The sequence below is a fragment of the Peromyscus maniculatus genome, chromosome 16 (assembly GCF_049852395.1).
Source record: "Peromyscus maniculatus bairdii isolate BWxNUB_F1_BW_parent chromosome 16, HU_Pman_BW_mat_3.1, whole genome shotgun sequence".
Lineage (NCBI taxonomy): Eukaryota > Metazoa > Chordata > Mammalia > Rodentia > Cricetidae > Peromyscus > Peromyscus maniculatus.
Window position 1 is genome coordinate 13529852 of NC_134867.1, and position 12460 is coordinate 13542311.

General features: G+C 48.8%; 1 protein-coding gene across 4 annotated transcripts in view; it reads left to right on the top strand.

Annotated features, from left to right (window-relative positions):
• Positions 1 to 11380, top strand: part of Armc2 (armadillo repeat containing 2) — a 125851-nt gene extending 114471 nt beyond the window's left edge. For all 4 annotated transcript variants that reach the window (XM_042262008.2, XM_042262010.2, XM_076552386.1 and 1 more), the window contains exons 15-19: positions 1463 to 1585; positions 2138 to 2251; positions 3274 to 3406; positions 3688 to 3848; positions 10979 to 11380. In XM_042262008.2, coding sequence (XP_042117942.1) covers positions 1463 to 1585; positions 2138 to 2251; positions 3274 to 3406; positions 3688 to 3848; positions 10979 to 11136 — 689 coding nt within the window. In that variant the 3' untranslated portion in view covers positions 11137 to 11380. The remainder of the gene's footprint in view (positions 1 to 1462; positions 1586 to 2137; positions 2252 to 3273; positions 3407 to 3687; positions 3849 to 10978) is intronic.
• The last annotated feature ends 1080 nt before the right edge of the window (positions 11381 to 12460 follow it).

The window sequence follows — 12460 nt, forward strand, 5'->3', positions numbered from 1 at the left end:
CCCCAGGCTCCCACAACAGAAATTTATTTCTCACATGCCTGGAGGCTGAGGTTCACGGTCAGTGCCGCAGCCAATCCTACCCCCGGAGAGAAAGCCTCTTCCGGCTGTAGCTAGCACCTTCTCACACACTGGGTGACTCCATGGTCTTTCTTTAGTGGAAACTACTATTGAGATGGGGAGACTGTCTGTCTCTCTTTTTCTATCTTTGGGTCAAAAATAGAGAAGAGGGAGGTCCACAAGTCTTGCTGCCCTCTCTAAGGGCACACCCCAGTGACATACCTTTCCCCCATTAGATGCTACCTCTCGCTGTTGACCACCACAGGCTGGCAACAAAATGTTGAATACGCGGGCTTTCAGAAGATATTCATCCAAACCATACAACAATCACTTGCCAGTTCTGAAAGCCCCAAACCAAGTCACTCAGGTTTCTCCTCTCCTTCACCATGGTACCCAGTCTCCAGGCACACTGGCCTCTGCCCCGTGCCTCAGGGAAGTCACACTATCCGAGGCACCCGACTGCTCCATAGCTCATCTGTGCCCCTCTGCATGGTGACCGTAGCCTCAAGAGATGAGTCTGGAGGTGGCATGAGAGATAGGGACAAAAAAAAAAAACAAACAAAAAACCCACAGTCTCCTTATGTATCAAGCTGAAATTCTGTTTATTCATTTTCATGCTCATCAAGTGTTTGTTTCTTTTGTCTTTCTTCGTAGTTTCTTTTCATATAGCTCAGGCTCACCTTACACTCACTATGTGTCCAAGGATGACCTTGAACTCCTGATCTTCCTGTCTCTACCACATGAGGTGCACACCACCATGCCCAGTTTATGCAGTGCTGGGAATCGAACCAGGACTCTGTGCATGCTAGGCAAGCCCCCTACCAATGGAGCTGCAGCTCCAGCCCGTGTAAATGTACTTGGAGCTCCAGTAAATACTTAAAATTCAAGTGTGGGTTCAAAAAAATAAAATAAACTGGGCATGGTGGGCGCACTTCTAACTCTGGCACCCAGGAGGGGGATGCAGGCAGATCAGAGGTGGGCCGGGCTGGGGGTAACGGAGGAAGCCAGGAGCCATCTGTTGTGTTTGGAAGAGAGAGTCAATGGTGAAGGATGGATAAGGACCTGAGGATCACTCTGTTGAGAGGCAAGATGTGGGAACTGAAGTAAGCTACCCAGGTTGGGTCCCGAAGGCCAGGGCACGTGGGTTAGGTCAGGGACATCTCAGGTCCCAGTCCCGGTGGTATTGCACCTTTCACTGCAGACCCAGGGCCCCGTCTGACTTTTCTAGACCTGGCTGTGGGAATCGGGTTAGCACGTCCTGCATTGTCACGGGCAGGAAAGCTTCCTCAAGCGTGCCTCTTGGGCCCCTACACCCAGCTTGCTCCCTGGCCCCAACTCCTGCTGCTGTCAATATGGCGTCCCTGCAGAGCCAAGGGTTTCTGACTCCCTGATCGCTTGGTTTCAGAATCCAAGTCACTGGGCGACTGTGAGGAGCTGGTGATCAACGCCACGGCAGCCCTCAACAACCTGTCATTCTATCAAGTGAAGAGCTCCGTCCTGCAACACAGAAAGCTGTATGTCGCCGAACGTAAGGCTCAGTCGGGCATGGCTCCACTGGCACTCCTTTAAGGTCTTGATTTTAGCACCTAAAACACACCCTGGAGGCATTGCTGCAGCAGCCGCCCCATGATAGCCGAGATGCTCGACCATGGGAACAATTTGTCTCTTAGTTCTCATTGAAATGGCCTGTGCGTTGTATTTTAGCAGCATTAAAAAGATGTGAAGTTCTCTGTATTTGCTAGGAGATTAGCTTTCACTCACCTTTAAATACGGTTACAGTAAGAAGTAGAGAATGACGTCACCAGTGTAGGTTTAGAACTGTGTGGAACGTCAGCTCCAGAGGCAGAGACAGGTGGATCTCGGTGAGTTTAGGGCCAGCCTGGTCTACAGAGTGAGTTCCAGGACAGCCAGGGATGTATCAAACAAATAACAGCAAACCCACATAACAGAACCTCATACACACAGTACTCCTTCTATCATTGCTGAAGTATGTACATTTCTGTAGTAACAGTAGAGAGTATAAATGGTGTTTGGAAGTTATTTTAAATTTATTCATTTTCTGTCTGATTGCCAAATCCAGTGCTCTTAAAGCTCCTCGTGAGTAACAACATGGATGGCATCCTGGAGGCCGTGCGGGTCTTTGGAAACCTCTCCCAGGACCGTGACGTCTGCAATTTCCTCATGCAGAAAAATGGTGGGTAAATGACATTTGAGATCCTAAGCACGTGACTCTTGCCACTAGTCAGCTAAGTGGCTTGGAAGCTTGGGTGATAAAGTGTGGTGTTTGTTTCCATTGTAAGATGAACCATGCTTTACATTTGTCCCAGATGGGGGAGCAGCTCAGAACGCTGCAATAGACCAAGGCTGTGTCTCTCCCCGAGAGTAGCCCTTAAGTGATAGGATAAGGCAGTGCATGCGTGCATTCATGTGTGTGTGTGTATGTGTGTGTGTGTGTGTGTGTGTGTGTGTGTGTGTGTGTGTGTGTATGTGTGTATGTATATGGTCTGTGCTTAATGGAATCTGCACTCATTATGTCTATCCCTAGGGACAGACTGGAGATTTTTTTCATTCACATGCTAGAATACATTACACTTTGCTTGTAACTGAACACACTAAGTGTCCAACAACCCAAAGGACATCTGCAATAAATATAACGTATTATGATTTGTAAATATTATCAGGTTTTTCTGCCGCCCCTATGGAAGTCTGTCAGAGTCCAACTCTGACCTGTTGAAGGGTTCCTGGGGGAGGAGAGAGGGATGAGGAAGTGTTAGATAAAAATATAGAAGGAGACAATAAGACAGAGACACAGGATGGCTTCGGGAGGGCCCTGGGTCAATACCCAGTCACCTTGAGGTTCAATCCCAAGGGCTTTTTATAAAATGCCAAGGGGAGAGGCAGATGTCACCACTGGGGCCTCCCCCCAGAGAGGGGGCTGCTGTTGGGTCAGTGGTAGCCGTAATAGGGCCAGAGGCTGTGGAAGGTAGGAACGGCTCCAAGAGCAGTGGGTATTATCGGGTCCACAGTGGGAGCTGGAGAAAACTTAGGAGGAATGGGTTCGGCACACTCACCAAGGTTCCAGAGTTGCAAGCCACATCTTCCCGCTTCCCCACCCCTGCCCCATCCCTCAGCCCCGAACCCCCCACCCCATTTGTAAAACAAGCTGCAGCTGGGGTGCAGACTTTGACGCTCTGCACATGTTCTCTGCTCTCCCAGTGCACAAGTTCATGATCGCGCTGCTGGAAGCCAAGCATCAGGACATTTGCTTTGCCGCCTGTGGGGTTCTCCTAAACCTCACCGTGGATAAAGACAAGCGTGCCATTCTGAAAGAAGGTGGAGGCATTAAAAAGTAAGTAAGGCAAGAACTCCCAACTCTCAGTACACTGGAGGTTGGGCCCTTCGACCATTCCACTAGAGGAGCAGGGGTCCAGAGGGGGGTGAGAATCTACTGGACACTTAACCACAATCCAGAGGTGCATGAGTGAAAACTCTGTAGTCGGTTAAATGTGTAGCTACGAACTTAGAGGATGATTATGTGGAGTTCAGAAGACTAGCCATCGTACCAACGATAGAAAACGTCAAGACAGATTCTGATCTGCTGACGCCTTCGCTTTGGCATTCCTCGCCCAGGTTAGTGGACTGCTTAAGAGAGTTTGGTCCCGGCGACTGGCAGCTGGCCTGTCTGGTGTGCAAGACCCTGTGGAACTTCAGCGAGAATATCACAAGCGCATCACTGTGTTTTGGAGATGAAGATGCCAACAGGCTCCTGGTCCTCCTGTCGTCGTTTTTAGGTAAGGGCCCTTGCTGTGGATCTGTGACCTTCACCCAACAAGCAAGAAAACTGTGTTCTCTGACCTGGCGGGGTAATGCCAAAGGAAACTCTTGCAGATAGTTTCTGGAAGAGACGGAGAACTAGTTCCAGTCCGAGCAGAAGGATTCCTAACTGCCCGGAACTGCAACGGTCAGTTTCTCCTGTGGCCTCCCCCTTCTTCTTCTTCTTTGATTCATAAATATCAGCAGCCTTGTGCTGTGCCTCTGCTGTTAAAGGCATATAGACTCTGTCATAACTGAGAAACTACGGTTAAAAGCTATTTTGAATTAAGTCAACATTTCCAGTTGACTATATTTTAATTAGTGGTGTTCATGATCACGTGGGGAAGGGTCTGTGAAATTATATGACATTACAGTGGGGTCCCCATGCTTGAAAGGTAGGAAAGCCTATAAACTGAAGATCACTTCCTACTTTAACTTTTTTCTACTTTTAGCATTTTTTTTCCAACCTGGTGTTTGTCTAAAAACAATAATTTAGGTAAGTTAATGAGTGAATGATTTTTACAAATTCTATTCCCTACTTAAAGGCGAGGGTCCATGGTGATCCAGTTAGGATGGGCTGTGTGGAAAGGCTCAGTGCAACTCAGAATCCAGGGCCTGAATTCTTCCAGATTGTATTTGTGGTGTTCTTTGAATAGTGTGTCTCTTTTCTGTTGCCTACCTTTCTGTTTTTAAAGTGGGAGTGTGACGAACCCCACGTAGTCCCAGGAAGTTAACTGTGAGGCTTAGACAAGCATCACACAGAAACAGAAGACCCACAGTGTTCAAGTCCAACATCTCCACATTCCAGGCCCTTGCTTCATCCCTCATAAGCTGTTAAAGCTTAGGTTTAGCCTCTCATCTTAGTCACTGGACCGTCGCTGTGAAGAGAGAGATGCCATGACCACAGCAACTCTTACATACGAAAGCATTTAACTGGGGCTGGCTTACAGTTTCAGAGGCTTAGTCCATTATCCTCATGGCGGGGAGCAGGGCAATAGGCAGGTATGGCGCTGGAGAAGCAGAGTTCTACATGCAGATCCTCAGGCAGCAGGAGAGAGAGACTGGGCCCTGGCGCAGACTTTTGAAACCTCAAAGCCTGCCCCTAGTGACAGACTTCCTCCCACGAAGCCATACCTCCTAATCCCTGTCAACTAGCGCCATGTCCTAATGACCAAGCATTCAACTATGAGCCTTGGGGGCCATTCCTGTTCACACCACCATTCCTCTTTCAGCTTAAGTTTTTAATCCCCTCTGAGCGCAGGTTGATCGATGGCTACTCTTCAGGGCACCTAGGGATAACTGTGCACTTACACCAAGAGTTTAGTACTGTGCCTGATACCAGGCAAGACCTCAAGCAGGGCTAATGTGCTTTGTGGATGCTAAGGGATGCAGCAGGAGATCACTGGACCGGAACAGAAGCTCAGAAATTCCTTGAAAGAATCCGATCTATTTGGCTATGAATGGAGTTTGTCAAGAAGGTATATGATACTTGTGTGTACGTGTGTTAAAATTCTGGCCAAGAAAAAGAATGGACCTAGTTGTAAATGACTGAAGTTCTCGGCGTCCTTGTGAACTGGGAGGTTTCTCTGGTGGCAGGAAGCAGGGATGCTTACACAGGTTATCTGAGTTCAGTTGCCATGGGGCCTGAGCTCGGAAATCAGGACAGCCAGCCTGGCACAGCCTTAGCGGTTCTTATTTCAGGGGCTCTAGGGCCAGCCTGGGAATCCATGAGAATGAGGTGCAGAGCCAGAGTTGGGGACCTCTGCTGTAGTTCGTGAAGACATTCAGGGAAGGGTGTGGAGGAAGGGAAACCAGATAGTGCAGTGTCCCCGGGGGCTGCTTGGGATCCATCAGCCTCAAGGATTGGTTCAGGAGCAGGCGTCCTCAGCCCCGCTCTGGGTCCACCGTTCAGGGGCCCCAGCTCTGCCTCGGCTAGCTCCCCTGTTCCTCCTCACCCGTCTCATTCCACGCTTGCTCATGTATCCCGCTACCTCGTGTTTCCACTCTCCACACCCAGTGTTCGTGGCTGCCTCTCTCTGGCTGTTGGCACTCTTCCCATCTTCCATTCAGGGAGAAGACCTGGCTGGCTCAGGGAGCCGCTCCCCAGGAGTCTGAGGCTTTGGCGTGTGTCAGATTTTGTGTGTCTGAAAGGCCATCATTGTCCAAGCTTGGGGCAGTCAGCTCTGGATAACAAGGGTGTCAGGGGCCACACCACCTGTCAGGAGCAGCCAGGAAAGCTGTGGGCAGGGCTGGCTCCCGAGCAGGGCAGAATCCCCAGGAGGCATTTGGTTGTAGCCGGTCTGTTGCCTTCTGCCCCATTGCCAAGTTTCCCACCTGGCTCCTCCAGCCCTCGGTGTGCCCACATGCCGTGCACTCCCTTGCGGGTTTCACAGCTTTTGAAGCCCCCCCCCCCCATGGTCTGATCACAGAAATCCTAGGCTGCTGAGACAGCAGTCACTCATAATGCACGACCTGTGTGATTTCTCCTTTGGGATGGTTTTGTAAGCTTTATTTCTCGGCTCCCACTGAGTCCCTGGAAGGAAATCACATTTCATCCCGAGTGGTGCCTTGTGAAAGCTGTGATTGGCTACAAGGGGTGCCAGCTACCTTTGTGTTAAGAGTCCTTTTCCTTTAGGATCTTTACATTATGATGTAGCAACAGGCCATTTGGTTGTCCAGACTAACCGAGAGCCTGCCGTCTCCCAGCCTCTGTTGTGTCAGCGTGTCTGTACTTTGTTATTTTCTTTCTAAGTTCATTCTATACTCCCTGTATGTGTTTGGGGTCCTTAACTAGGTGCTTTCACTTAGTAGCAAGTGAGTCTAGAAAGGCAACATGACTTGCCGAAAGTGATGCTGTTACAGAAGCTGGGGCTTGTCTTCAAAGGATCAACATCTGTACTGTGTTTTCCTCTGTTATGTGCCTAGCACTCAAGCAGTCTCCCCCAGGACCGTTGCGGTGTGGGCAGTTAAACCAGCTCAGTTTGACCAGGGAGCTGGCTCACAGGACACCTGAGCCTGTCATGATAGAGTGTGGAGATTAGAAGACAGTTGGGGCATAGTTCTTTCCTCCCATTGTATGGGTTCTGGGGGTCACACTTAGGTTGCCAAACTTGGCAGGAGACCCCTTAACCTGCTGGGCCAGCCTGCTTGCCCTATACTCAGTTGTGGTATGCTCACCCCAAGGTGCATGGCTCTTGGCATCAGGTTTTGTGACAAGGGACAGTGGGACTCAGCATTCCAGTTGGAGAATCACAGCATGAGGACAATATCAAAGTGCCACCAGGTGCTCCTGGAGCAGCTGAGGACTGTTCCCTAAAAGAGGATGACTGAGAGACATGAGACCTCTCCACCAGTGACTTGTGCTGCATAGGAAGCTAAGAGCCAGTACACTGCTCGAGGGAAGCTTCACTGGGCACTGGAGCACAAGATACTGGGCACTGCGGCACTGGAGCGCTGCTTCACTGGGCACTGGAGCACTGCTTCACTGGGCACCGCAGCACTGGAGCACTGCTTCACTGGGCACCGCAGCACTGGAGCACTGCTTCACTGGGCACCACAGCACTGGAGCACTGCTTCCCTGGGCACCGCAGCACTGGAGCACTGCTTCACTGGGCACCGCAGCACTGGAGCACTGCTTCACTGGGCACCGCAGCACTGGAGCACTGCTTCACTGGGCACCGCAGCACTGGAGCACTGCTTCCCTGGGCAGTGCAGCACTGGAGCACTGCTTCCCTGGGCACCGTGGCATTGGAGCACTGCTTCACTGGGCACCACAGCACTGGAGCACTGCTTCCCTGGGCACCACAGCACTGGAGCACTGCTTCCCTGGGCACTGCAGCACTGGAGCACTGCTTCACTGGGCACCGTGGCACTGGAGCACTGCTTCACTGGGCACCACGGCACTGGAGCACTACTTCCCGGGGCACCGCAGCACTGGAGCACTGCTTCACTGGACACCGCAGCACTGGGGCACTGCTTCACTGGGCACCACAGCACTGGAGCACTGCTTCACTGGGCACCGCAGCACTGGGCACCACAGCACTGGAACACTGCTTCACTGGGCACCGCAACACTGGAGCACTGCTTCTCTGTGCATGGTGGCACTGGGGCACTGCTTCACTGGGCACCACAGCATTGGAGCACTACTTCCCTGGGCACCGCAGCACTGGAGCACTGCTTCACTGGCCACCGCAGCACTGGAGCACTGCTTCACTAGGCACTGCAGCACTGGAGCACTGCTTCACTGGGCACCACAGCACTGGAGCACTGCTTCACTGGGCACCGCAGCACTGGGCACCACAGCACTGGAGCACTGCTTCACTGGGCACCGCAGCACCGGAGCACTGCTTCTCTGTGCATGGTGACACTGGGGCACTGACTATTTTAAGTCTTTCAATCCTTTGTAATACCTCACCCTAAGTTTTAATATTTGGAAATGTACAGTGCATAGAGAAAGCATAAGAATGCCTGGTTATCAAGATCAGTGCAATTCACACTGTGGCTAGGAAGTCAACTGAATCCATTATAACCATAAATATTTAAAAGCAAAAAATAAAAATGTAAAAAACTGAAGTGGCAAAGAAAATACCAGATATATCATTGCACATAGAAAAGGTAGCATTTATTTGTTATTTGTATGAATAAGTATGTAGAGAGTCACGGAACAAGAACTACTGCTTCCTGCGGGTCACGGGACATTTGGTGGATCTGCATTTTCTGGGGATCAGTCTCTGCCACTCCTTGCAGTACACGCTCAGAACTCTAACGCCTACGAGACGCACCCCTTTTTAATGCACTTTTTATTCCTGCATTTTTCTTATTGGCAGTTATTTGACTATCTCTATCCTGTCTGTCCTGACTTGGAGTTAATATGGTCTGACTACTGATAATTAATTTCTATATTGGCTGGGCCTCAAGGGCAACAGAATGCTAACATTAACATTAGATTAAAAACCAAACACTGGCTGGGCAGTGGTGGTGCCACACACCTTTACTCCCATCACTCAGAAGGCAGAGCCAGGCAGATCTCTGATTTCGAGGCCAGCCTGGGCTACAGATCAAGTTCCAGGACAGCCAGAGCTACACAGAGAAACCCTGTCTTGAAAAACCAAACCAACCAACCAAGAAAACAAACAAAAAGCCCCCCAAACAGAGAATATGCCAAACCACCAAATGCATCCATAGCCCTAGCAGAGGAAGGAATTGTAAAGGGTCCTGCTGCTTAGAACTAACACCTTGGGAAAGGAGAACAGAACACAGACTCTGCCAACAAATGTTCAGTGCTCAGAAAGATCTAGAAAAGAGGAAACAGGAAGATGGTCTGGAAATCTGGAGTCACTCTGTCTAGCAGGTTCTTCTTGTCCAGAAGAAGCCAGACAGGAAGGCCTTTGAAGGCATGGAACACTGGCCACACCCTCCCTGCTCGAGGCCTGGGTTATCTCAGCCGTGGAGAGGGCCAGGTTTGCTTACAAGGTCTCCATAGAGGTCTGGCTGGAGTGCTGGTGTCTGCATAGAACTTATCTCAGAGCTGCATAACTCTGCACTTGATCCCGAGGAGGGGAGGGGACAGTCCCTTATCTAACGCTGATGCCACTCCACCCTTGGTGCCAAGTACACACTGAGCAGACACAAATGTCTGGTGCAGAAACTGTAATCGGAGCAGCAGGCGCCATTCAACGGGCTCTGATCGGTCCTACAGCATGGTGCATGTGTGAGTAACAGGACTTGTGGTCATCTTGGGACTTAGTGGCCGCCAGGTAAGATGTCCACCTCAGGCCACAGAGCTAGGGATGGCAGAGCCAGCGCACTTTCCAGAAGTCTGTCGCCTAGGGTGTGAGTGAGGCCAGTAGGGACGGAAAGAGGTGGCGGCTCATGAGGACTGTGGCCATGTGTTTTTCCACGCAGGATGGAGATACTTAAGTGTGCTCTGGGTTGCACAAACTAAACTTTTATTTTTCATTTTATTTTCACAAGTGCTTTTCTGCAGTTTTTATGTTCTCTTTGGGGACTCAGTCTTTTGGATTCTAACATCCCCCATTTTTTTTATGGGAAGTGTGGGGTCGGAGAGTGACTTTTGTATCAAATTGACCCATTTTCCCGATGGATTCCTCTCTATCATTGAAGTAATTAGCCTTTCTAAAGCACATCTATCTAGTCTTCATTTATTTTGAGAAATTGTTACTGACTTTTGGATGCAAACAGAAGTGTGAAACTTAGGAAATTATTGAAAGAGAAGCTCACTTCAGTCTAAGAGGGTTTTTTTCCCCAAACAACAACAACAACAAAATATTGCCCTTTTAAATTGAGACATTAAAATATACTTGTTTTGCAGGGGCATACTGGTGCATGCTAGCTTGCATGGGCATGTTGGTGCATGCTAGCTTGCAGAGGTGTGCTGGTGCATGCTAGCAGTCCCAGCACTTAGCATTCCAGAGTCTGAATGCTGAGGTTCTAAAATTCCAAGGCACTGTCCTAATTTCCAGCATTCACACAGAGGCTCACAACCATCTCTAACTTCAGTTCCAGGGCATCCAGTCGCCTCTTCTGACCTCCACAGACACCAGACATGTATGTGGTGCACAGGCTTACAACAGGGGGAACACCCAGAAATATTAGTAATAATAATAATAAAATAAAAATAACCAAAAAAAGACTGAGTAAACACACACACACACACACACACACACACACACACACACACACACACTCACACTCACACACACACACACATTGTTCTTAACTATTTGTAAAGTTCAAAAGAATGCTCATTAAAATAGCTTTCTTTCTCAGGGTGCAGTGGTATGAGCCTGTGGTCACCTCTCCTGGGATATCCGAGGCAGGAGAATCACGAGTTCAGGAGTTTACAGATTAGCAGAAGCCTAGGCAACATAGGAGACCCTATCTCAAAAACACACAGACCAAATAAATAAATAAATACATGTGTTTTAATCCTAAATCACATGGTGTGTCATTGGGTCATGTCCAGTCATGGTGGCATTAACGATGACCCTGAATGAAAAGTCTCCTCCCATGGGAAACAAACTCTATTCAGTGTGATCACGCTCCATGTAATTGCTCTAATTTTGATTTTTTTTTTTTCCTGATACAGATGAAGAACTGGCCCTGGATGGCAGTTTTGACCAAGACCTAAGAAGCTATCACAGACTCCACTGGGAAACAGAATTCAAACCTGTGGCCCAGCAGCTTCTGAAGCGAATCCAGAGTCACCACACGCCCCTAGAGCCCCTGCCCACGCCCTCTTTCTAACATGACACAGTCTAAAGGCAGATCTGGGGAGTCAGGCCTCCCTCATTCCCGGGAAGTGGTAAAAGCATGGCCGTTTCTCAGTGTTAACACATGTGGAGCATTTAAAAAATACTGATTTTAGTGAATAGCCTAAGCATTTTTGAAAGAAGTAAGCATTTCTTCCTTTTCTAGATATTATGGAAAAATGAATATATATATTTTCTGCTATGAGAGATGTGAGATGGAAATATATGCATTTTTAAGACTTCTCTTTCTATTTGCCTTTAAATCACTTAGAAAATAGCTTTAAAAATCCCAATCCGACCACTTTGGAATTTGAATGTGCTTGTCGGTTCACTAGTCAAGGATCTGCGCAGTGGAGACTTGGGGTTTGTCCGGGGGATGGTGTCCGGGAAGGTGCATGCATGACTGCGCAGGCGTCTTTCCCAGCCCTTACTGCATCTAAGAATAAGTTCCCTGACTCATGCTAGTCTTTTCTTGTTCTCTATTAGAGAAAGAATAAGCCGAGGAAACAGAGAACACTGCTCTGAAGGCTGGGGATGCAGCTCAGCAGTAGAGCACTTGACTACCCTGCTTTTATCCCCAGCACAGGAGTAGGAGGAAAAACTGCTTTAGATCATCTGTCTCTTTGGATTTTTAGTTTAATTTTTTTCTTTTGTTTGTATGGATGTTTGACCTGCATGTGCACCCTGTGCATGCAGTACCTGTGAGGGCCAGAAGAGGGTGTCATATCTGAGACTGGAGTTATAAATGGTTGTGAGCTGTCTGGTGGGTACTTAGGAATCAAACTCAGGTCCTCTGCAAAAGCAACCAGTGCTCTTAACCACTGAGCCATCTCTCCAGCTCCTATATTTTTAAAAAGATTTTTTTAAAAAAATTTATGTGTATGTTTGTGTCTGTGTAAACATATGCCCTGTGTGTATGGATTCCCTTGAATTCAGAAGAGGGTGACAGAGTCCCTGGAACTGGAGTTATAGATGGTTTTGAGCTGCTGGACTTGGGTGCTGGGAGCCAAACTCAGGTCCTCTAGAAGAGCAGACAGTGCCCTTAACCACTGAGCCATCTCTCCAGCCCTGGCCACCTACTTCTTGAATTAAGTAAAACTGATGAAAAAGAATACTTTGCCTTTCTTTTCATTTGAAATACACCGACTGAATTAGGTGCTATTTTCCCGTTAGACTGTATCTAAGAGAGATGACCTAACAGATTAGAAGCACGGGCTTAGCTGCGTGGCATTCCTGTTTGACGCCTGCTCTCTTCTGCTTGCTGTGGGGCCTTAGACAAGTAACTAAACTTCTTGAGCTCATGCTACAAAATGAGGATA